This window comes from Crocodylus porosus, unplaced genomic scaffold (assembly GCF_001723895.1).
Source record: "Crocodylus porosus isolate Cpor-Errol unplaced genomic scaffold, CroPor_comp1, whole genome shotgun sequence".
NCBI classification, from domain to species: Eukaryota; Metazoa; Chordata; order Crocodylia; family Crocodylidae; genus Crocodylus; species Crocodylus porosus.
The window spans coordinates 823,149-848,169 of record NW_017728937.1 but is presented as its reverse complement, the minus strand read 5'-3'; the positions used below and the strand labels follow the sequence as shown (position 1 = coordinate 848,169).

Sequence of the window (25,021 nt, the reverse complement as noted above, 5' to 3'; positions counted from 1 at the left end):
CCTGTCCCTGTGACTGAGCAAGGCATTTTATGTTCTGGACCAGGAGAATATGCTGCAGGGGTTACTTGAGCGTTGTTGCTATGTATGCCGTAGCAATACAGGGCAACAAATACTAAAGCATCCTGCTGAAGTGAAACAAGATTTATACTACTGTGACAGAGTCAAATGTGTGCATGCTTTTGCACCTATTTTACAGACTTGCCTGAAGTCCTGAGATTTTAAGGAACTTGTTCCTGGGGTAAATGGCATAGGGGAAAATGACTCCATTTCCATTAATTAAAAGCCCATGGCATGAACAGTAGGGAATATTTGCATCTTACTGGAACAGGAAAACCTCTTTCCCTTACAACACAATCTCTGGCATAGCCTCATAGAGCTGTAAATCGTATCACTCCATACTAATGAATGGTAAGGCTGATGTTTGGCAACCACTGGTCCTGCTGGATCATGGTCTATGGATGGGAAGTCACCCAGACCAATGCATATGCCTAGGCAGGAGTACTTGGAGAAGGCTGCCTAGACTTTTCATCACCTCCACTTAGGCCACTGAGACTATCTACAGGCCAGACTGAGTCCAGATGTTTGGTGCCTCCATGGCTGTATTTGTGTAAGTGTCTGGGAATTGAAACTAGGTCTCCTATATGCCAGGCAAGGATTCTACCACTGAACCACAGGGGACTACTAAGGTTGGCGTAACCTTGAGACTATAGAAGAGAAAGCACAGCTATCCTCTGAAGCTGCCTATTGGACAGGGAATACATTGCCCTGTAACACTAGACTTCAAAAGAAAACTTTAATGAGTGTTCTGGAAAATTGGTTTATAGGTACTTTCTAGAAAGATCATCAGTTCACGGGTCTAAGTGCTGAAGATCTGGGAAACCAGATATGTATGCTAATTTTAGATGCTAGGTTTCTTCCTTTTACTGGGGGTATGTGGTAGAGGGGTGATAGTGGGGATAAAACAAACATGAAATGAAAAATCTACTACGACAGACTTGTGAGTTGCAAGAGTTAATAATAGGCTATAGAGTTCAGTCAGTTGCTAACCTTCCAAGACTTCCTGCCCTGCTGCATCTGTGTCCATTTGCTGTAGTCTGTTTGGTTTGCTGCTCATGTCTCTGAACAAGAATGAGAAAATGAAACACCTGCAGCTTTTACTTCTTTTTGTCAGGTTGCACGCTGGAATATGTAGCTCATTCATATGCCAAGTTCCCCACTCCCCCATTTTTTAATAGTTATCCTCCAAGTATCTCTAGTTGCCACCTCAAATGCTAACACAATGACTCAGTAGTTGTATAGGGATGAATAGTGAATGAGTAAAAATTTTGGAAAGAAGAAATGGTTGCACTCTGCAGTCAATGTCACAGCCCTTTCTGTTCTCTGTTCAGCTGCTACTCTGCTTAATCCCCCTTTTTTATTTGAATCCCAAAGTCATAAACTACCTTCAGTTTTGCTAATGCATCTTAAATTCATATTGCAAATAATATGCCTCTGACTATTGAAATATTTTTTTTCTCTTAAAATTTATCATGTTTCATTACAATTGCATGTACCCCCTTAAAGGTTGTTTCTGCATCTGGTCTTTTGACAGGCATTAGTAAGACTGAATTGTGTTGTGGGTTTTATAATGCAGTGAATGTTTGCAGGTGCACTTAGCAAATATATTAGTTTTAATCCTCACATGCTCACATTCTTCACAGGTGGATGCCATATCAATTATTCTTCATTCCTAGGGGCTTGCTATTTATGAAAAATGTAATTTTAAAAAAAAATCACACTTAGAATCATAGCAGGATTTTCTTATGCTGTTAGTACTGATGTTCTGGGAATAGTTCTCATTAGCTCTACTGCAGTAGGGCGAGTGCTGGTGAGTCTAGTCCTGGGGGTTCAGTCTGTCATTTGGGTACTGAAGCTCTTTGCCAGTGTATGGTATGGTTCTGTACTTTTTCTGTATAAACCTGTAATGATGTTGAGCACCAATATAGCTGGATGTAAAGGCAATTCAAATTGTCAGCAGAGGAGGTATTTCAGCAGTTAGAATGAGCTGGTTTGCTCTCTGCTGTTAGCTGTACCTCTCTGCTTTCTCTTCATCAGAAACGTTCTCCCCAGTTTCCATTATCACTTCCATCAGACCCACAAAGTCACCATCTGCTAAAGAAATGCCGGAGTCATTAGGGGAGGGGCTTTCCGCACTCTTCTGCTCCTTGGGGTATTGAGCACTTGCACTTTCACTTGTTATATCTCTTGTAGTCCCAGGCAACTCCCCGGAAGCCTGGTCTGGGGCACTAGGTGCATCATCTGAGCTTGGGACTGAAATAGTGCCAGTATTTCTGATGGATGATCTCTCAAGCATAGGGGAGGTCATTGGTGTGAAAGAAAAGCAAAGGGGGCTATTACCATTGGGTGTGTGAAAGGAGCTGGGGTGATCTGAGTTTGGGGTGCCAACTGGTGCCATGTTCTCCAGAGTCAGCCAGGGATGTCGGCAGCCTTTCACGCTCTTCAGGCTCTTGAAGCCATCCTGCTTTTCCCAGTCTGGAGATTCTGCTATGAAAGGAAATTGGGGGCTTTCTGATGTGGTCGACTGAACTGGACTCCTAATAGGGCCAGCCTCTTTATTTTTGCTGTTCAGATTGTTCCTTTCTTCCTCTACTGTCACCACCAGGGAGTCCCAGGCTCTGCCTCGCTCTGTTGGCCAAACAAAAGTTTCCTTAACTCCAGAACCAAGGGAACTTTGGCTTCTGTCCATGTCACTAGCTCTTGAAGGTGAAGGGTTGGCAAAATTGTCTCTCAGAGAAGCTGAGCATGCAGCAATGCTGGAGAGAGCAGGGGGCTTCTTGCGGCCTGGTCGTCTGGAGGGAAAGATCATTGGGATAGAGCTGATGGGTGTTTGTGGAGCACTGTAGAATCCAGGTCTCTCGAAGAAGGGGGTTGAAATGAAGGCCTCAAACTCTCTCAGTTTCCTGTCTTCGTCCCACTGGTCATGAGAGCTGGAACTTGGATGGGAGAAGTCTCCCCTGTGCTGACTGGCACTGTGGGGGCTTCCATGTTTGCCAACATCTTGGTAAAAATAATGAGGGAAGGGAGATGTGGGGTCATTCCTCCTGCGTAGTAGGTTCATTGGGGAAGAGGACCTAGAGAAACTGGGTGAGCGGACACCTAGGAAGCGGCCCAGATGGCCCAGCAGTGGGGTAGAGTGGTTTGCCTCTTCATTCTCTTTAATTTGCTCCAGTGGCTGGAATTCCATCTCTTCTTTCTGCATGCTGGGGGAAGCAAAACAGGCTGCTATACACAGTAATTCACTGAGAATGCAATATAGGGTTTTCCTCTCATGGGGTGGGGGCAGAATACCAAGTAGGGGTCAGTTAAGATCTGGGGCTGGGAGGCAAACTTGGGGAAACTTTATCCCCTCCACTATGCTACCATAAAATGCAATAGCAGGACCTTGAACTGGGAATCTCAGGCTACAGACAGGAAGAGGGGTCATTGCACACAACAGGAGGTAGAACATGACCACAAGTGCTTCGTGACTGAGAATGGTGAACGTTTCTCCCAGGGCAATACAGATGCAGTCTCTTATTGTGATTCCACACCAAAGTGAGGATCTGAAAGCACTGTCATCCAAAGGAAAGGAAATCTACTACTCTTGTACTGCACTGCCTTGTGTAAAGTCCAGTGTGTACCTGGATGCCACTGGTCATTTCACTTAGTGGCCGTTAGCTTCACTCACCTGATGTTAAAGGTTGAGCCAAGGAATGATGGCCGCTTGTACTCAGCGGTGGCTGTGGTGTAAGGTGGCTGAGGGTCAGAATCATTCCAGTATAGGTCCTTCTCCAAAATGGGAAGATCCTGGTGCATTTCATCCACAGCCAGAAGGGAGACCTGTAATGGGGGTGATGGGAGTGTCAGACTCAAGGGGAGTAATGTTGTAATTGTTCATGGCTTATCACTGACAACAAAGGGAACTTGCACGCTGCCCCAAAGAGCTCAGTCTGATATGGCAAAGGAGTAGGGTAGGAATGTACCATGAGAGCAAAGTGGATAAGCACTGGGTTTGATACGTGGATTGAGAGTTGCCAGTTTGTTTTCTTATGATGTCATAGATTTACAGAAAAATAGGGCTGGAAGAGTTGGTCCTCCAGAGGTTATCTAGTCCATCCCTTTGCCTGAGGCAGAATCATCCTTATCCAAACCACTGTATGCAAATCCATAATCTAAACCCTTCATAAAACTACCACCCTGATGCAACACAAGACATAACACCCTAACCTGCTATAGGTAAAGCACGGGGACCACGGTAGCCAACATCCTGGCTCTATAGGCAGTCATTAACATACACCTAAGAGATCCATTGCTACAGAGGAATGCAAAAACCCCCACAGTCCATATCAATCTGATCATGGGGTGCAAAGGGGCAAGACCTAGCCAGGAACCTCCAGCATTAAGTCCCAGCAGGAGCACTGGCACACTCCAGTCAAAATCCTCAGCTGTGGCTGCAGCCAACATACAATGCCCCTGAGAAAGGCTTAAAAATATCCTGACACATGTAGCAGAAAGCAGGGGAGGGGGCAACCAGCAAAGTCCCCAAGCATGGGAAATACCCATAGTAGAACATAGACATGGCTACACCTATATCATCCACTACCAGTGGCTGTCCAACCTCTTGAACACTTCCAGTGATGGAGAGTCCACAACTTCCCTTGGCAGTCTATTCTACTGCCTTAATGTTCTAACAATATTTTTCTCCTAATATCCAATATAAACCTACTTTATTACAGTATCAAGCCATTGACCCTACTCCCTTCAGCAAAAGAGAAAAGAAGAAACCCAGGCCTCAAGACCTGCTGTCTTTGTCACCCTTGCATGATGGAAGAGTGACAGGGAAGAGATGCTACATGGACAGCGCACCCATGGCCTCCCTCCTGGTGTCTGGAAACCTCCTGAGCTGCCAGGTGCTGCCCTCATCTCTCTAAAAGCTGTGTTGTGTGGGACATCAGGTCCCGCAGTTACCTGCAGGTTCCTGTCAATGAGCCAGTTGGTTTCAAAGTCATCGTCATCTTCTCCAAATGGGTTGATGAGCTGCTCAGCCACCTATGCAGTGACAGCAATGGCAAGGGTCATTGATGAGGCTTGGATTCCCCTCCCTGAGAGGGGACCCATGGGTTTACTGGGCCCCAGAACTAGGGCTGGGCTGAACCTTGGAAATAAATGGCTATGTATTTAAACTGACATTACTGTTTCGAATCAGCAGTGTTGTGGGAGTTAAAAAGGATGTGTTAATAGTCCAGCAACTGCTAGGGGAATTTATGGTAAGGTATACATTTGCTTTTTACTCTGTTCTGCCTAACAGCCTTACAGCTAAGTCTCTCTCATCGGTCACTGCAGTCTCTGGATTCAGACTTAGGGGTGGCCACAAGGCAATGCTGTGCAAAGCCAGTGCAGTCAATGCTTCAGACCACCCTCCAGATGTGCCAGCAGAGCTTCCTGCCACAGACCATCCCAAGCTGGAGCAATGGTCCACTGCTGCAGACTACTCCCAATCTGAACTAAGGAAGCTCCCTGTCCCAGCTGCTCAGGCCCAGCTAGTTTAGGGGCTGAAGCTAAGATTTTTTTGCAGGGGGAGGAGCACTCAGACACAGGGGAGACTTCAGCATTGTCCCCAGCCTCAGCTGGCCTACAGAGAGCAAGCTACGCACTGGCACTCGAATGGGGGCTGTTTCACAGCAGCTTGGAGCTATGGTCATTAAATCCAGTGCGCGACCTTCAAGGCAGTTTGAGAAACTTCTGCCTGGGACTGGGAATCAATTCCAGGCTTCCCAGGAAGAAAGAAGTGTTTTTGCGGGTCAGACTGCATGTCCTTAGACTTACCTTTAACCAGCCAGCATAGAAGAAGAACTGCAAGAGAGTGAAGACAGGCACAAAAAGATCCAGCTCATGGCCAGGATAGGCCTTGGCTGGGTCCAGGAACTGCCGGCCAATCAGACAGGCCAGGAAGAAGCTATAAACAGCCACTGTGACCACCTGTGGGGATGGAGGCAGCAGAAAACAAGTAGAGGCAGGCATAAGTTCCCAGCTTGCTTCTCCCCAATTCCTTTTGACCTTACCAGCCTTCTGACCTCACCAACCTTTGAGCTGAGAAGCTCTTCAGAACTGCTCACCCAGTAGCCTTGCTAGGGTTAGTGTTTACAAAGGACAGTGTCTCTATGCACAGAGCTGCCTTTCTGCTGAGGTTTTCATATGTAACCCCCACTCCTTCCTCATGTACCTTGCATTTAATCTCAGTGCTGTTTCTTAAATGAGCATATAACTACAGGGGAGAGATAAATCAGGGACAGTCGTGCAAGTGCTTTGCTCCTCCCTGGCAAGGATCACAAAGCACATAGGAAAAGAAGTCTCAGAATACCCTGAGAAGGGCAGGTGAGGAAGCTGAGGCATGCAACTGCTGAATGCCCTCCCCACAGTTGCACAGCAAAGCCGCTGGCTGTCTGACAACTGTTTCCCTACAGAGCAATAGGTTTAGAAAACAAGACTTTGTAGGGTCAAATGAGCCCACCACTACAGGCTGCCCCCCCAGATCCTTGGACTTCTGCTTCTGGTCATTAGCTGAAGCCAATGGAAACCAGTATAGACCAGCTGAAAGAGTCCCTTAAAATTCCCAGTTTGGACATAGAGAATGCCTGTAGTGTTGTAAACCCTGAACATTCATCAAATCATGAGCAAGTCTCCCCAAAACTGTGATCTTGGCACAAAAAACATGAGATAAAATAAGACAACTTCAAAAAAATCCATTTTCCCTCTTGGAAATAATCTTGAAATAATATTGAAAGACTAATAAATAGTCTTTTTTCCAAGCTTTTCCCTGTTACCATGAGGACTGGGGCTTTTTTTCTTTTGTGTAATTAAAATAGCAGCTGCCATGCAGAACCCAGAAGCAGGGCTTTCAGGGAAGCACCAAATGCCATGAGGCTTATAAGTGGGCAGCACAGCACCTGCCACCTCTCTGTGGCCTGTGGTGCCAAGGATGCCATATAACATGCACCCTGCTTGGGATGGCAGTGCCCTGCAGTATAAAGAAGGACATCTAACCTGATACACCCAGTGCAAGGAGAGCAGGACCTTGGGTCAGGGATTATGGCTACGGCTACCTGTTGGAACTCCCTTTGCAGGAGGATGGAAGCAAAGAGAGCTGCTTCCATGGTAAATGTTGAGACTCCCCCATGGATAGACTCATCCTCCCAGAGCTGGTAACCTTCCCCCCAGCTAGGCAACCCAGTTCAGTGCAAGCTCAGCAAAGCAGACTTAGTCCACATTGTATCTTGGCTTCCAAGGACCCACCGCTAACTTGCTCCTGGCCTTGTGCCATCATTAGCTGAATCTCCACACACTGCTCTGTGCAGAAGGCTGTGACAGTGTTCAAGGACACCTAGGCAACCCCTGGGCAGAATGCTGGGAGGAGCTGGCTCTGCTAGTGCAAGGCACACGGTGCAGGTGAGCATGAGAAGGGGTGACCCAGTGTTGTCTCACATGATGTGACCACCTAAGACACAGTTGTGACTGTGTGACTGACATTCTCTTGTCTTGGCCCCTGGTTTCCAGGAGGCTCTGTTTTGCTTGGGCTCCTAATATATTCCTCCTTTATTGTCACCTAGTTCCTTGTTTCACATCAGCAGTGAGCATTACCTGAGTAACTGGACTGTACAAGACAAAGGAGGGGGCTCCTGCCACAGTGTCTATCCTGGGCCTGAGGCCAGGAAGCTCTTGAATGGTTAAAAGGCCTAGTGTGTCTTACTCAGATAAACAGCTCTCCCTGCCACAGGGAACATAGGAGGCACCTCCCAGTTCAACCCATGCTGAATTCTCCAGCAGCTTGAAAGCAGTGTTCTCATTGTCAGCATAGTTAGGAGGGAAGAGCCTGGTTCACTTACAACCTGAGGAAACAGGCTTTGGAGTGCATATATGTAGAGGTGTGCACATGCACATGAACATATAAAGTACATTTGTGTGTACTGTGTGTGGGGACACATTGGTTAACCAGAAAAGAACATGTGCACTTGTGCTTATGTGTGGATTGCATGCCAGGTATATGAGGAACAGAAGGGGTTGTGGGTGTGTGTATGTGTGCATGCACGTTGGATGGATGTTTATGCTGAAATACACAAGCACTTCAGCTGTATATGTGGGGCTGCCTATTTGGAGATCTATATGGTTGTGTGTGGTTCTGTGTGTATATATGGCCATTTGACATCAACTTCACTGGGCCAGCCACACCACCTGGATGTCTGACTCCAGACGCCTGAATCAAGTTTTATTGTCCCAGCTCACCCAAGGCATATGCTCAAGAGGAGAGCAGAAAAAGCACTTCAAGGATGTCCTCAGGGCCAGTTTGAAAAAAATACAGCATTGACATCAACTCATGGGAGACTATTGCCCAGGACTGCCCCAAATGGAGGAAAAATAGGTTGGAAGGATCTCAGTACTTGGAAACCTTATGACGACAACAGAAGATGGAAAAGTGGAAGCTGCAGAAACAGTGTGTCGTGAATCAAGAAGCTGGAGCCACCCACTCAGCATGGAAACATGTGCCCAAGTTGCAACAGAGTTTTTTGATCCCAGATCAGCTTTGTCAGCCATCTTTGGACCCGCAGATAAGACACTCATGGAAGACAATCCAATCATTCTTGACTGAGGGATTCCCAAAGAAGATGTGTGGGAATGTGTGTGGGGATGGTAATGTGGAGATATGAATGTGAGTATTTAGGTGGGTATGTTGGAATCCATGTATGGGTGCACAAGGAATGTGCACCTAGGAGTCCATCCATAAATATTTCTATTTGTCACGGGATGTCTATTTGGGGTTCATGTTAAGATATGTATGTATGGGTGTATATGTGATATATAGAGAAGTCTATATGCCTGTGGGGTATGTACTCTGGAGTCTGTGCATAGGTATGGGGGATTCCTGTATGTTTCAAAGAATCTGGCCGGTTCCTCAGCATGTCAGTTCTCTGGTTTTAGTCATTTCCCACAAAACTGTGGGGCAGAAAGGCAGGATCAGAACAGTGAATACACTGAGTGCGTGCTCTCACCTGAGTGTAGACCAGGGGGATGCTGATCCAGTCATATCCGTAGAGCCTTCCACACTGGCTTCGCAAAGTATTTAGTTCCTGACAAGTAAGAAACAATAGAAAAGGACTGGGCCATTTACCATAGATCTTGTTTCCCTTCCCAGAGCAGTCACGTCATATTAGCCCACCCCATGTACTTTTCACCCTGTACTGTTCCTCTCAGAGGATCTTAACCATGCCCAAACACATCTCCCAAGTACAGGGGGGAAGTCATTTGATTTTTTTAGTCCTGGGCATCCATCATTTCCATCATCACAGTAGAGAAACAGTGGGATATCAGGCTTGTCCTAGAGGAAGACATTGTCTCCTGGCGATGGGACAGGGACTCATGGCTTAATTCTCCCCTCATACTGGTACAGATCTGAAGTGGCTTCCCTTGGGTCAGTGGAGCTACATCATTGTGAAGCAACAGAAGTGAGAGGAAAGCCACATCTCTTCATTGCTATGTGCCTGGGCTCCCTCATGCCCCTGCTGAACTAGCTAACCATACAAAGCCCTGGAAAATCCTTTACCTCCATCCACGCCATATCTCCTCAGGGGGAGAGGGATTTGGTTTCCTGCCATTCATTGGCACACAGGAGTGGATGCATAATGGGATGTGATAGGCTCTTTTTAGGCTCTTCCATAAGCCCCATTTCACCCTGACCAGCAGCAATACCCTTAGCTGCACACAGGAAGGAGGACAGGGCTGCTTGCTCTCAGATCCCCGCACTCGCTCTTTCCAGGACTCACATTGAGGATGCCCTGGAGGAGCATGTTGTCCCGGATCCTGCCCTCATTCCGCGCCTTCACAGCCAGGTTTGAGAACCACACGCATGGGATCCAAAACTTGTTGTGGGGGGAATGCAGGCTCTCAAACTTCTTGTGTTCCTCTGGTGTCATAAGGCCTATGTGGGCAAGAAGAGATGTGAATGAGTGGGAGAGCAAGGACAACAGGAAGCCATAGCCCCTCCTCCTCAATGACACATGAAGAAAAACCCAGGCTCTTGTGAGAAGGAAGCCAGGGGTGTGCACCCTAAAATACAAGCAAAGCAAATTGTTGTTCTGGGACCCACACTTGAGAGAAGGTCTCACGGTGTCAAGGAAGTTCTGCAATTCCTAGGCCTGCCTGATCCCTGCCAGGATAGTTATGGCAGTTAAGGTGTCTTGCTATGCCTCTGGAGGCAGGAGTTCAAGACCTGCTCTCAATTTATGCCATAGACTACCTCCAGTTGACCTAGCTATAGGGATCATAGAATCATAGCAAATTAGGGTTAGAAGGGACCTCAGGAGGTCATCTAGTCCAACCTCCAGCTCAAGGCAGGACCATCTCCAACTAGATCATCCCAGCCAGGGTTTTGTCTAACTGGGTCTTAAAAACCTCCATGGATGGAGATTCCACCACCTTTCTTTTCAGACTGCATACCTTGCTTTTCAGACTGGGGATTCAAAGAGAGAAAGTGTGGTGTTAGCCACATCACCTTCTTGTGTGCCTTTGGCTATACAAACTGTGTGCTTTAACCACATTAGCCTGCTGGCTCTTTGCCTTTGACCTACCCAGTACAGGAGGAGGTGCTGCCCATGGGTTAGGGCAGGCTTGTCCAATTTCTAAGCAGCTGAGGGCTGTATGCTGCATGAACTCCACTAGTGGGGCCACAGGCATCTCTGGTTCCACAGCAATATGTGGGCTTCCTAATCCCCACTCTGAGCTCCCAGGCCCTCGCCTCCCCTCACATTACAGGCTGCATCATACCATACTGTCCCACTGGGGCAGGTGAAGAAGAAGCCAGACAGGGGAGTGTGAGCCCAGACCCCAGCCATCACAACAGTAAGAGCAATGGAGAGAAGTGGCCACTGGGTGGGTGCCCAGAGGCCACAAGTTAATCCCTGCCAGTTGGACAGCCCTGGGTTAGGGTATTTCCAGCCTGAATATCTTTAAGGACTGGGTATTTTGTGAAGTCCTTCTCTGAGGTCTGCCCTTGGCAAGGTGGGAAAGCTTGTGTACTTCAGTGATCCTGAGACGTCTGCAAGCAGGACAGGACCAAGACGCAGGACTGGCTGAAAAGTTGTTTGCAGGCCCTCGAGGCTTAGAGCCTCTCCTTGTAAAAAAAAAATTCTAGACACACTAGGTTGCAAACAGCACTATGGACATGAATGACAGAGCCTTTTTATACAGTATGCAACACCTGGTGGTGCATGAAGGATTCAGATTTTACCAGGTGTTTAGAGCAGAGGATCAGGACAATAGCAAGGCCAGTGCTGTGAAATTACAGCATTCTCCTGAGTAGCTTACAATTACTCTGTTTACCCAGTGAAGGTGGTCTAGGTCTCAGGTACATACAGAGCTCTCCCAGGCAGTGTAAATCCTGAAGCCTGGGGTGCTTCTCCCTTTCTCTGTCCCAGGGATGGCTCTCAATGATGCTCTGAAAAAAGATATTTTTTAATTGGAAGGCTTGGGGGACAATGCTAGATAAATGGGTTATTCACATCAAGCAAGCATGCTCTTTGACGAGGAAAAAAACAGAGGGCATTCTACCCACGAGTGCCTCCAAAAACAATGCTGCACAAATACTGTACACAACTAAACACTCACAATGAGAAGCATTGTAATCTCCTTTGGGGAAACTGCAGATGGAAAATAAAAATGGGGCACTGAGAAGTGCTGACTTGCTTAAGGTAACATAGTTGGTATGAGAGATGGTTTTGACACAGCTGCATCACTTCCTTTCTGATCCTCAGCACACCCCCTCTCTATTGGTCCCATTCAGTTTAAATCAAAATACTCAAACTGACCTTAAAAAGAGATGAAACTAATGACCACATCACTGTTTCCTGGGGTTTTCTATACCCAAGCTGCCATCAGAACTCCCCTTACTATTAGCTGCTCCATGTTAAAATGAAACTTTATATTCAAGGTCCTCACTGTCGGATTGACAAAAGAAATCCATATATAATACACTTGCCTAGAGCAGAGGTAGGGAACCCCTGGCATTCATGTCACAGCACAGCACGCAAAGGCATTTTGCTTTGGCATGTACATCTCAGGGAAGGGGCTGGGACTGTGCTGCCACAACAAAGGTCAGGCCCCTCACGGCTCCCCCTCTTTCCACCCTTGGCATACCAACCTCTTACAAGTCAAGGTTGAGGGTATTTTTGGTACTCTGCCCAAAAATCTTGCCAATCCCTTGTGTATAGGAAAGGAGGTGGAAAATGTAGGCAGTTTACTGAAAAGCACTGACTTTCAGTGGCCACTAGATAGCACCAACACCTGAGAAACAAGTCTGGAATGAGCTGAAGCTGCCTTTGAGCCTTACTAGTATGGAAGTTAGCAGGTCAAAATTCTGATCTGTCTTTCTGTATTTCTTCCATTCTTCATTTAATGTGTATTTTCTTTCTGACAGCATCTACATCGCTAGCTGCCAGTCTACCATCTCTGCAAGAGTAATGCCCCCTCTTCCCCCTCCCCACCAATGCATAAATATATGCAATAGTTACTCTGACTTCCAGTAAAATGCACCACACTGCAGGTGTGCATTTAAGTCCTATTGTTCAGCCTCTGGCTGGTTTTGTTGACCCCTTGCATTGAGGTTCCCTTCATCTTCTCAGCAAAGCTCAGAATTCATGAGCAAGTATCCACTAACAGATTTTGGGCAACATGGCCATTGGATGTTTAGCCACTGACTTAAGTGGGTGCAAGAATGAGGGTGATCCAGTGCCCCTTGGCAACCTTACAGTAACGAACCAGAGCTCGCTGCTATGAATATATCAGGAATCCTGCAATGATAAGTTAGTATACTCTTGTGCTGTGGAATTAATCTGTGTGAACCCCACCAGCTGTACAATGACAAATGTGTGTGTAAAAAGGGAAAAATGAATTGTGCTTAGAAAAGAGATTTCATACCGAGGCCCCCAAATGGTTAGCAGTTCAACTTCTTGTGGAGGGCAAGCAGGTTGTTTTGGGTTTCACTAACCACTCACCCAACCCTAACTTTTTGAGTCACAGGCGTTCTAGTGAGCATCTTCATTTGTTTTATGAGCCACACAGTCATTTTTCACACACTTCAGTCAGCTGCACTCCCAAGACTATGGTCTGTCCTCTGGATGATGACACCAGAAGGAAGCTGCTGGTACCTACCTGCTCTCACGATATGTTCCATACTTGGGAAGCGCTTGTAGACAGCAGTGCTGACAGAGCGGAGAATCAGCACACTGCACAGGTTGCTGTAGCGCATCATTGTACGCCGCAGGAGGCGTCCATACTCATCCTGTCCATCCACGTTACAGGAGACCAAGTTCATGATGCGGTCAGGCCAAGGGATGCTCTCATACTGTGCCCACCAGCGAGATACCACTAGGGTCACGTAGAAACCTGGAGTGGAATTGGCCAAGTTAGCCCATCCAGATGTCCACCTGACATGGCAGAGTTAGGGGGAGAAATCTATTTGTCTACATAAGCATGAGAGGCTTCATTGCAAGGATCTTGTCAGGCATGTTCAGTGGCATGCAGAAAGGGGCCTTTCTCTTAGGAATCTTCCAACAGGGTGGGTGCTGCTGGCATTCAGAGTCTAGGTCTCCTGCCCTCGAGCAAAGCCCTAAATATCTCTAGCATACAAAGAAAAAATGCTGTCTGCTGGGAACACCTGTGTCATGTTTCACAGAAGTGATCAGAGAGGGAGCACCCTCTTTGGAGGCCTTTCTAAAAGAAGGACAGGGGAACTCCTGCCCCACCATCCCAGTATCCTACAGAACAGTGTCAGGGGAGTAAGAGAAAGCATCCCTTCATTCTCCCAGCCCTGTGTTTCTAAGTGAAGCTCCTTACCCAGTACGAAGGACACAGGGATCAGCTCAGCGTAGTTGTTGCAATACAGAGCCAGCTTCTCAAACATCAGCCTTTGGCTTTCATTCAGGATCAGCCTGAAAAGGGGACACAGGGGCACAGTTCTGGTTGTAAGCTGTGCAGAAGACTGCCCTCTTTGGCCCTGCCTGTGTGGGAGTCTCCTGAGTAAAGCAAACCTGGGTCTTTCCAAGGGAAACATGCTCCTGATCAAACAAGGAAATGTCACTGTAGGTGACACCACATGATGCCATCCTGTCCAGGACACCTGCCAAAAGAAATCACCCAGCTCAGGACTTATTTTTGTGGCAAATGAGCAATTGTCTGGTTTGATGGGCAGTATGTAAATATCTCACTTAGGAGAGCCTTGCTGTTTGATGTTAGAGAAGTGCTGCTGAGCTGGGTTGAGCACTACCATGAGGTTAAAATCATCCAAAACCTCTGTTGCAGCATTTCCCATTCAAATGGGATGGCATTCCCATACAGTCTCTAATGATGGCAAGGTGGACAGGTACATCTTCTGTGTACATCAGAGCTGTTTTCTGGGCTCAGCACTACAGAGACACACCTTCACTTAAGTTATAAGAGCTCACTGACTTTCCACATAAGAAAGAGAGATGTCCCCCTCCCTCTAAAGACTCCATGACAAACCAGTAGGCAGCAGAAAGCTGGGCAGAGACCAGCTGCAGAAGAACAAGCAGCCAGGGAACAACAGTAGGAGAGAAATGCAGTAAGGGAGAAAGCAGTGGCTGCAGCTCAGTAGTTTAATCCACAACCAGTGCCATAATGAGGGGGGCGAGTGGGGCAACCATCCTGGACGCTGAAGTGAAGGGGTGCCAACAGACACTGCCCGGATGGGGCGGCACATGGGACTGAGCCATGAGCTACTCATTTGGAGGGGCATGAGGACAGGGGAAGGACAGCTCCTGCTGCTGCATGCACTCCTGGGCAATCATGGGGGGGCATGTGCCCCCCGAATCTCTGTGCGGGGCAAGAGCGGGCTGTTGCTGCAGGTTGCCCCAGGCACCAAACTTCATTGCTATGGCACTGGCCACAACACCTGAGGGCAGGTTGAGTACTGTGTTAATTAGAAACCTCTGTTCAAGGGCAAGGCCATGGGACTCAAAAGAGGTGGATCCCAGTGTAGAAAACACCTGGCACCTCAACCAGGTTGCTCAGTCTGGCCCTGACTCCCACTGGGAGCAGAACTCCTGCTGGCCTGGGCTGTAACAGAAGGGAGTGGCAAAGAGCCAGCAGCCAAAGGGTGGGAGGTGGCTGGGACCCAGAGAGACTCAGAAGGGGTTTATCAATAACTGGCAGAGAACTGGGTTTGGCTGATAGAGGTGGTAAGGAAACCACAGGAGTGCCCAAGAAGCACCCAGCACATAGCCCAGGAAGGGTCAGGGACCACAGGGGGTTGGCACAGAGAGTGCAAGCAGCCTTGCAGGGATCCAAGACTCCAGGTGCTGGGACAATGTGTGAAATGGGGCCAAGGGCCCAGAGAACAAGAAATAGAGAGGCTGAGAGGGATGAAAGCCTTGAGCCTAGTGTTATCAACAATGAAGTGCTAAGTCTGAGAAAGTTTGAACAAGTGGAAGCCTGCAGCCAGAATTTGGCCTGAGGCCTTTACAAAAAATGTGGACAATGTAAAACCTGCAAGGCATAGGAAGGGCTGTAAGGGAGCATGGAGACCATAATTTTATCCTATAAAACCATTAGGCCAGAGGGGTCTGGTCCCCACATAGAGAGCTAGTATCAATAGAAGTTGGAGCCCTGCAGGGAGAGCTGGTGTTGAGGGGGGTCAGAGCCCCAGTGTGATTGAAGGCAAGGGGTTCAGAGCCCGAAGGCCAACAGGCAGTACATGATGGGGTCAGAGCCCCAAATCAGCCAGGTCAATTGGAGCCCAAGGAGGACAGAATATAGAAAAAGAGCACCCAGAGCTCACCAGGCTTTGAAGGCAGCCTCCCCTTTGTATTATTTCCATCAAAGTGTGGCAGGTGAAACAGCAGGGTGAGACCCTGAGAGGCTAGTCAGAGCAGGGCAGGACTAAGGCTTCCACCAGGGGGCATTATGGCCACCCTTGAGGCCCATCCTGCTACAGTCCCAATACCCAGTGTCAGGGCCTCTGATTGCACATGCCTTGCTTGGGTGGGCTGAACACCTGAGCTACCACACCTGTCACTGATCCCTGATTAAAGTAACTGCCCCAGTTCTCTGCAGCTGGATTGGCTGCCAAAAGCACCACTCACCCCTTGTAAACACACCTACAGCATCAGGCTGCAAGCATGCCTTGACAAAGCCTCAGTCTATTCTAGCAAGCCTTGCATTCATTGTTCTCTCTGGTTCTCCTGACTTCTGATCCCAGCTTTGTCTCTCCTGACCCTGATCTTTGATCTCCCCTGAAGCTCGGTGCTGGCTCTGCTCTCTCTAGTTTCCCTCGTATCCTGACTCAGCTTGGCTTCCTTGACCCTGATATCAGATTCTGCCTGGAACCTGGCACCAACTCTCTGACCCCTGGCTCCTGACCTCAGCTTATGTCTCAGACTATGTCTCTTGGATCTCCCCTTCCAGCTCCTGTGGACCTGGGTCCCACACTCCCTACTCCACCAAACCAGGCCCCAACCTGTTGATCTAGTAATTTGTACCCCCATCCTCTGACATCCTAGTTGTCCCGCCTATATCCCAACTGAACCCTCACACCCAGATTCAGGGAAACCACCCTGCTGGGGGATGGGGTAGCCCCTGTGTATGTATAGCCTGTTTGTTTACATGCATGGATCCAGGAACTGCTCTTCTGGGGATGATTATTCGCTGTCCCACCAAGGAGTAACCACCCTTCTTCTGTGAAAATGGTCATCTCATGTATGTTTCACTAGGAACTGGGAGAAAACTCTACCCCCACTGACTTGGAAGAGCCATTAGATGGTAAACCGGGGCAGGCAATTATTTTGGGTGGAGGGCCGCCTACTGAGTTTCAGTAAGCTGTTGAGGGCCTCATGGGTAGCCCCACCCCTTGACAGGTGTCGTTTCCTCTCTTGAACTCTATGTGGATCCAGGAAGCAGGTCTCCCCTCTTGTGTAATCTGATACTGCTTCATACAGCCAGGATATATTTTAAAAGTTTCTTGCTCCGTTCCTTTTTGCCCATATAATTATTTTTTATTCTACACAGCCCAGTCAGCCATGGTAATGACAGGCAGAATCAGGAAAGATATCTGAAGGCCTGGGTGAAAGATGAAGCTTACCTGTAAATGAGACTGATGGTGAAGTAGAGAGTGATGAAGATGAGGAATTCACAGTAGAGGAGTTTGTAGATACTCCCTTTCCATTGGAGCAGGAGCTGCGAGAAAGTGCCCAGGCGGGCATTAGCCACACGATTTGTGTATGTCACTGTCATCACAGATCCTGTTAGAAACAGAATAGACACAAGCTCAGATTATCAGGCAGTTTACCAAGGGGATGGAGGCAGGGGCAGGCCTGGAGGGCTACAGCAAATCCTTCAGATGGTGGATCTGAGTGAGCTAATAATGAATTTCTGTGCATTACAGGGATGCTATTGAGAAAGAGACACTTGGGAGAACAGCTCCTATCCCAACCATTGAGTGCCTTACAGTGAATTTAAGCACTCACATATGATTACTTTCCACTCAACCTGAGTCCCTGAAAATCCACTAATGTATCCCTTTTGCAACATATTATCATCTTGGTATTAGGACCGAGTTGCAAAAAAGCAGTGAGGAGGAGGCCCCCACTTTTGCTATGAACAGTTTTTTTCTGGGACTTGAGCAGGGTGGAAAAGAATTGGGCTTAACTGCCTTAGTCTGCTTAGATGACTCTAGAAGTCCAACCCAGTAGAGAACAGATAGTAGCTCTAGCTCTCTGATCTAACTATCTAGCTGTCTGTCTATGCTTTTGTGATCTTAGTGTTTATACCATGCCCAAGGGCTCAGTACTTGAATGCCTGTGGCACCTCTGGATCTTCCATTTCAGGAAGGATGAACCTTGCTAAAAAAATCAAAGCAAACAAACAAACAAAAAAATGCAATTTTTCATATTTCTTTTCAAAGGAATCCTCAAATGTCCTTACAATGCGTGCAAGAATTCTGGATCGGGTGGGTCTTGTATGATAGATCTCTAGCTAGCAACCTAACCCATAAGTGAGAACTATAGCAGAGCGTAGAGTCCGGCCATATTTGTGATGCCTGATAAAGAGAAGAGAGAATGTTGGTGATGAGGAGGAGAATGATCATCATGTGTCCAAGTCTTACTGAAAGGAGTGCTCAGGCCCTTTCCTCTGTGAAATCCCTGGCATTTGTAAAGAGCTTCTCCCCACAGTTACCAGCACAATCCAGTTTGCCACAAAGATGGGAAGGGATTTGCCAGCTTTATCTTTCCATCCCTCCTTTTCCAGGTCCTTACTGATGACTCAGAAAGCTTGGCTGGACCTACACATGAAATTTAAATGACCAAATTAAAATAACAGTGTATCTTGCACAAGAATGCAAGATCGTGCCTGAGACCATGCAAAATAAACCAGTCCCAACTGATTTCATCTCCTGTGCTAGTTGCAAATGTAACTAATGTTTTATTATGTGAAACTATTCATAAATAACGGCATATCCCTACGTGACTGTATCCTCCTTGTTGACACATCCTTCCTCAATTAAGGCATATTTCTCAGAACAGGCATTCAGTGTCTGTCTGAGGTTTTGCAAATGTCTCCATAGACCATCACCGGTGCAGACTATTTTGAGTTCTGCCTCATTGTTAAAACAACTACCCAAGACAGTGTCCTGTGATCAATGCCCTAAGCTATTGCATTCAGTCAATGAAGATCCATCCCATTTGACTAAAGTGTAACCTCCAGACTGATCAAAAGCTTGGAAAAACAAGTTTCACAACTAGACGACCCAAAACAGGATCCAAGCAGTTAGCAATTGTAATGTGGTGGTCCCTCTCTACCTGCTTTGTTTGGACTTTAATCGACTATCTATCAAGAAGGAATGCTTTGAAGCTATACAATAAACAGTATAAGAATGAAACAGAGTTGCCAGGAAAGTGTGCAATCCAGGAGAGAAAGTGAAATCACTGCAGCATTGTAACCTGCACCCAGCTGATCACTCCCAGTGATCACTCCTGGTGATCAGGCATGGATCCATGGCCAGTGAAGGCTGCAAAGACTGAGTCGCTTCCTGCCTGCATTGGTGAGGGGACACTCCTGCAGCTAACATATACTAGGACTTTTGTGATAGTTCATTTACTGAATACTGGGAAGGAGTCTTTTCTGTCATTTAGTTTTATAGCTTGTGTGTGGTATAGTTATTAGATCCTCTCTGTCATTAATCAAATAAGGTGTTGTGTCAATCCAACTGAACTAGGTTTGAATCCTGGTTTTTCCTACAGCACCTGACTGGGAGCACTGACTCACATCAACAGACCTCAAAGCAGTCTCCTCTGCGTAATATCATTGTTCAGCTACTAAGTGGCTTGGGCTGGGCTTAAACTGTCATCTAGAAGTGAAGGGCTTCACAGTTTATTCCCTGCTCTGTGCAGGTACTCTGTGAGGATCCCTGAGAGAGGAGACAGAACTAACTTAAAATCTTTGCAGATGGGAACAAGACTGAGAGAAAAAACTGCACCTCCTGGTTGGGCTGAGGCAGAGTGCCCGAGGCACCGGCCCAGCGCATGGACGACTGACAGCTCCTGGCAGAGGGAATAATATCTTAACACAGACTCCAAAGAAGAAGGTGCAGAGACCCGTGGACATGATTTATGGAAGAGAAGGTAGGATAAAGGGAAGAGAAAGGAGATGGGGAGAGAAGTGAGAAAGAAAGGGGAAAAAAGGTGGCTACGAAGGACGAGAGAAACATTGATAAGAGATGAAGAATGTCGAGTAAAAAGTGGGGAAGCTGGAGACTCACTCAAACAAGTGAGAGCAGGAAAGTAGAGGAGGGGAAGGGAAGGTGAGAGAGCGAGGATGAGGGAAAGGGAAATGTGGGAGGGGGACTGTGTTTAAATTAGGCTTGGGCTCCTTTCCAGGACTTAATGGTGATAGATTAAACACAGCAGAGAACAGCAAAGCATGTTGATCCTTGGAAGCAGATTCCCACTCACAGACAAGAGCTCTTCTTGAATTGTAGTCCTTTGATGGCAGGGGAAACACCATGTATCTGGATCTAAGAAGGCAGCTCTCCTTAAGCCCTCTTGGGGATAACTGTTCTTTGGCATGGTTTAGTACCTGCTGAGGTGGTGGGGCTTAAAGCCCATTTTATGGAAATGGGAGGCCCCTCCCTAGCTTGCTCCTGCAGCCACATGGCTGCAAGCAGGCGAAACTTGGGAACATTCAAACCTCAAGCCTCCAGGCTCGGGCCTGCATGTAGGATGCCTGCCTAAAGCCTTTGGAAATATCTGAAGCCCCTAGTGGGGATGGAGGATATTTGCTGGTTGTAAGACCACTTAGGGTTCTGGACTGACTCAGAGATTTGGACTTGATTTGGCTGATTTGGCTGGGAACACAAAACATTTCTTAAAAAAAAATTGTAGTTCTTTGATGAAAACAAGTGGGGGTGAGGATGATAAGAGATGAAGAATAAGGCAAGGTGTGACAGTGAAGGAAGAAACCACCCCCATCATCTTCCCTATCCTACTTCATGCATGTCAGCTGTTGAAAGAGTCCTTCTCCGCTGTTGAAAGAGTCCTTCTCCTTCAGCATGACTGGTCCTATGGGAACATGTAAGGGTTGAAACACAGGGGCACTATAAGTTGCCGGTGGTTAATGTCTCCTTCTTCCGCAAATTTCCTCAACTCTTTGGGTGACAGACACCTCCTTCAAAGGCCTGACCATTTTTGATCTTCCAATGCCAGTGCTTCACAGCTTTCTGGTATTTGTGTTACTTACTGTTCAGTTCACTGTCTTTTTTTTTTGTTTGCTGGGGGTGGTTTCATGACCTTTGTGGAGTAAAGTATGAAGCAGAGGAGAACTGGACTGCTACCCTCAGCGTAGGGCCTAGGATATCAGTCTGTCCACTGGCTTTAAAAAAATAAAGGATCAGCCCCTGAATAAGCACAGGCAGTGCTGAGCTATCCTTTCAGCCCAAAGTGCACTCCTTGCTGCTACTTGTCAGAAAACTTTCACTGGTACTAAGAACCAGAAGAACTCAACTATAATCCATTTAAGTCAGTGGAATGACTCCCCTTCATTTCAATGGGCTCTGGATCGGGGCTCTAGAAATTCAGGAAAAAATTAGAACAATTAATATACAGGGGAGAAAAAAGGACATTCCTCCAAGTGTCACTTGTGAAGAGCAGTGCCTGCAGTGTCACAACATCAGTTCTCTTAACGCTGCGTTTGGGTACAGGAAGAAGGTGCACATCAATATTATGGAGGACAGCACTTGCTGCAGTACAGAGCCCCTTATGCCATGAAGTGAGGGAGGAAGAACTAGGTCATTAAAGGTAGCACCAACATCTAGCACCAACATGTCCCTGGAGCCATGATGAGGAGTTGGAGGACAGAGTATATCCCAGCTTGAGGGCAAATATGTCCAACCATGCCATAGCGTACAAAGACTGGGGAGTACTTTACAGCTTGTAGCTCATTTGCTGAGTGTCACCTCTTTTTCTATCTATGAATTACATGTGAGCTGGCTGTGACGTTCTAGAATTTCCTTGCTATTCAAATAAGAATAAGGTAAGAAGAACATCCTGCAACTGAAAGTTTGTCTAACTCTATCTCAACTATGCAGTCGGTTCAAAAACAGGTATCACCCTAAGGCATCCTTACCTTTGCCATTCAAATAATTCAGTGAATTACATCCAGAAAGCACTCTCAGTTCATGAGCAGCTTGCTGGCAATGTTGATGATCAAAATTCATCCTTAGTTAATTAGACTGCACATATGTAATATATACAAGCTCCTGGCACCGGAAATTTATTAAGAATATTTAGGGTAAACATATTCAAAACTTGCTGCCCATCAGTTTAGTTTAAAGCTGTCTCTTTTTGCAAACAGGAACCTTGTTCATAGTTTATTCCTAGCAAGTAACCTCAGAAAGGGCAAGGACAGATACAAGCAAAACAATGTCTTTTACTAATCCAGAAGGAGGCTCCTGGACATTTTTTGACTTATTTGTCCAGCACTTGCATGTGACAGACTTCCTTAGGCTCTGTCTGGGTGTTGCATCCAGGTTATGATATACAGTGTTTCAGACAGCATAGTGCCCCCTAATGTCATGCTGAGCACTGGAGGACAGAACATGCCTGGAACACGAAGGATGTCCAACTCCAGCATCATCTCTCTAACAGTAGATTTCACATCACAATAATCTGAAATCAATTATACTGGGAGATAAAATATATTCAGGGCAGTGAAGGAAGTCCTTCCAGTTTTTTCTAATGCAGTGATGCTGTCTAGTGGCTCGGTTTAGAGCACAGCCTTTAGTGTGAATAATGCTCGGTAATTTATTATTAATCATAAGTTACATCACCTTAAACATAGTGTACAGAAGTAGCCATTCAGTCATTGTCTGACAGAATAATGCAAGTTATACAGGTAGAAGGGTGATACTTTTTTTTCAGAATAATGAATAGCTATCCAAATCTGTAAGTACTAGCTTTTTCCACATCTAAATTTATTAGCTTCAGTGCATGAGCGTATGCATACACACATGCACATATATATATTCTTGTATACGCTGGCAATGGGCAAAATCCTATGCCACCAATTACATGTCTAAGTGGTCTTAGGTATCTGGTGTGATTCTATCACACCCTATTTGAGTCCTGAAAATCCATTCATGCAAATGTAATGCTCACTGATCTGTGTGATTTTGTCTTAGGGCTAAGTTGATACCCAGTTAATATATTTTTGAGAGATTTGAGCAGGGCAGAATAGGATGATCTGCAGGTAAAAGAGGATCTTGCCCAATGCATAAGCTTGTTCAGGATTTCCCTGCACTGCACGTATGTGGGAAAGCATGAATCTAAATGCCAGCATCTTCAACTAATCTCCTCAGCAGAGGACCTGGAAAACTATAAAGTCTGCCTTGCTGCCTGCTCCAACAACCAGCCCTTCCTTCCTACAAGGACCACATGTATAATAACCTACATTAGTAACATTCTCATAACTGTTACTGCTTCAGTTAAAACATTGTCTTGCACTTTAATAACAATTCCCTAAATCTCACCCCGTGTGGTTTTACTAGGCACCCGCACAACCAAGGCTTTAGCCAGCCATGTGGTTGGCTCCTAGTTTTTAAATACTGATTGTATGTGTTAAATCTTTGTATAGTTTTCTATATGGAGTATTGGATTTGGAAGGGCAATTTCTAAAGTTCAACTGTAGTTGAACTGGCACACATGTAAGGCATATGTCAGAAATGTATGCATACTCACGTAGCTATCTTGGGGGGAGCTTACAAAATATTGGCTAGAATGTCTGTGTTCTGCATCTTGAAAGCACCCAGGGAGACTCTTCATCACATAACTCAAATGCAGAATAAATTTTTACCAAACATGGAAACTTCAGCTCTTTCCCATGTAAATAATGGACGTTTCCCACTTCCATTCAATTCCTCTGTTACAGGCACAGGATACGGGGCATTTTCCAGTGCCTTTTCCCTTGGCTAAAAAGAAGTTATGGCAGTTTCTCGAATATCCTGCCTATTATTCTGGAAATGCCACAGGATGTAACCAGGTAGCTGGCTCTCTTCTGGAGGCGAGAAGAGTTGGGGATGTGATATGAAGTAGCTTCACTAGGGTTGGGATTGGCATATTAGGATCACTTCCTACATTGACTGCATAGGCAGATACCTGGGCATCTGACTAAAAAAGAAAGGTAGTGTTAGAGTGATGCTGTAGCTGTGCTTGCCTTTCTCCTCGGATCTGAAGAATGCTTTGCATTCAAAAGCTTGTCTAACTCTATTCCAGCTATACAGCTGGTTCAATAAATCATATCACACCCCAAAATCCTTGTCTCTAAATAAGCAAGGTAAATTTTCCCCAGTGCTTGAAGAAGGGTGCTTGTGCCCGAAAGCCTGCAAAAAGCATTTTTTCCAGCTATTTAGTTGGTCTAATAAAAGATATCACAGCTACCCAAAGAACCTTGCCTGCCCTTTCCCCCACATATTCACTCCTGACTACTCACTCAATCAGTCTGGTCATTCCACTTAAAATAACAATCTCACCTGCACGCCAACTGATATGAACTAGCTCCAATAGACCATGCACGGCCAGTCCAGAGCAATCATAAGTTCATCACAGACAGACAGATGTAGGGCACACAACAGATACATGCAGAATTGCCACAAATGCTGTATTCAGATAGACAAGACTGGCAGTCCAGAGGAAATCTTTTAGCCCTGGTGATAAAGCCCACACCCCTGGCTGCAGGTACTTACAGACACTAGCTCCTGGACTGCACTGCAGACTTAGGAGGTTTGGTCTTGCATGTGTTCTGGCCGGGTTCTCTGTGGCACACGCCACCTCCTTTGCCTCACCGCTCCCTCGGCTCATGGGGGATTGAACTTGATGAAGTTCCAGGGCTCTAAGGAGCCTGAAACTCCCTTGGGAGCTGTAGCTGGTCACTTGATGCCTTAATCTCACTCCCATTACAAAAGAGACTCTTGTCTTTTGCCCTGTTCCCTTCTAATCTTCTGAGTAAGCCTTGTGTGTTTATAGAGGTGGTTGGAGGAGGGGGAGGCAGGGCTGGCTGCCTGGCGGGCTGCTGCTGCTAACTCCTGGCACAAGAGGAGAAGCATTTCCCTCTTAATTCTTTCCTGTTTGGCTCCTTTCTGTTTGTCACGGTTTCTCAAAAACCCTGGAGATTAATCACAGAAGGAATTTTCTACAAATGCTGTAAAATGACTCTCCCTGGGACCCTCAAGGCTTCTGCTCTCCTGGGGTTTCATGGCTCTTTGCTTTTCTGGTTCCATCTCACAACTGCTCATTCAGGGTTGTCTTCAGTGGGTTCTTATTCCCCTTTCCTTCATCCATGTTCCTTCTCAACCCCCTCCCTGCTTCATCTCATCCTCTGCCCCTGGCTGACCCTGTTTGCTCAATGATCTACAGTCACCATGCTGGTAATGTCC

General features: G+C 46.6%; 1 protein-coding gene across 2 annotated transcripts; it reads right to left on the bottom strand.

Moving 5' to 3' along the window:
* Positions 1–1,161: 1,161 nt before the first annotated feature.
* Positions 1,162–24,665, bottom strand: LOC109318154 (bestrophin-1-like). 2 transcript variants are annotated; one of them, XM_019547220.1, is made up of 10 exons: positions 24,332–24,665; positions 17,180–17,339; positions 13,921–14,015; positions 13,237–13,470; positions 9,855–10,009; positions 9,084–9,161; positions 5,866–6,018; positions 5,008–5,088; positions 3,728–3,879; positions 1,162–3,260 (listed from the first exon to the last, which is right to left on the bottom strand). In XM_019547220.1, exons 2-10 carry the CDS (start codon positions 17,329–17,331, stop codon positions 2,063–2,065), a joined length of 2,298 nt encoding a protein of 765 aa, XP_019402765.1. In that variant the 5' UTR covers positions 17,332–17,339; positions 24,332–24,665; the 3' UTR covers positions 1,162–2,062. The 2 variants fall into 2 exon arrangements, with proteins under 2 accessions (XP_019402765.1, XP_019402766.1); XM_019547221.1 differs by lacking the exon at positions 24,332–24,665 and having other exon boundaries at positions 17,180–17,347.
* Positions 24,666–25,021: the final 356 nt, after the last annotated feature.

Excerpts from the sequence above, each read along its gene's own strand:
- LOC109318154 (XM_019547220.1), bottom strand. The coding sequence starts at position 17,331 with ATGACAGTGACATACACAAATCGTGTGGCTAATGCCCGCCTGGGCACT. Across the intron at positions 14,016-17,179 it reads ACCATCAGTCTCATTTACAG|GCTGATCCTGAATGAAAGCC; the intron begins GTAAGCTTCATC and ends TCCCCTTTTCAG. Across the intron at positions 6,019-9,083 it reads TCCCCCTGGTCTACACTCAG|GTGGTCACAGTGGCTGTTTA; the intron begins GTGAGAGCACGC and ends CCATCCCCACAG.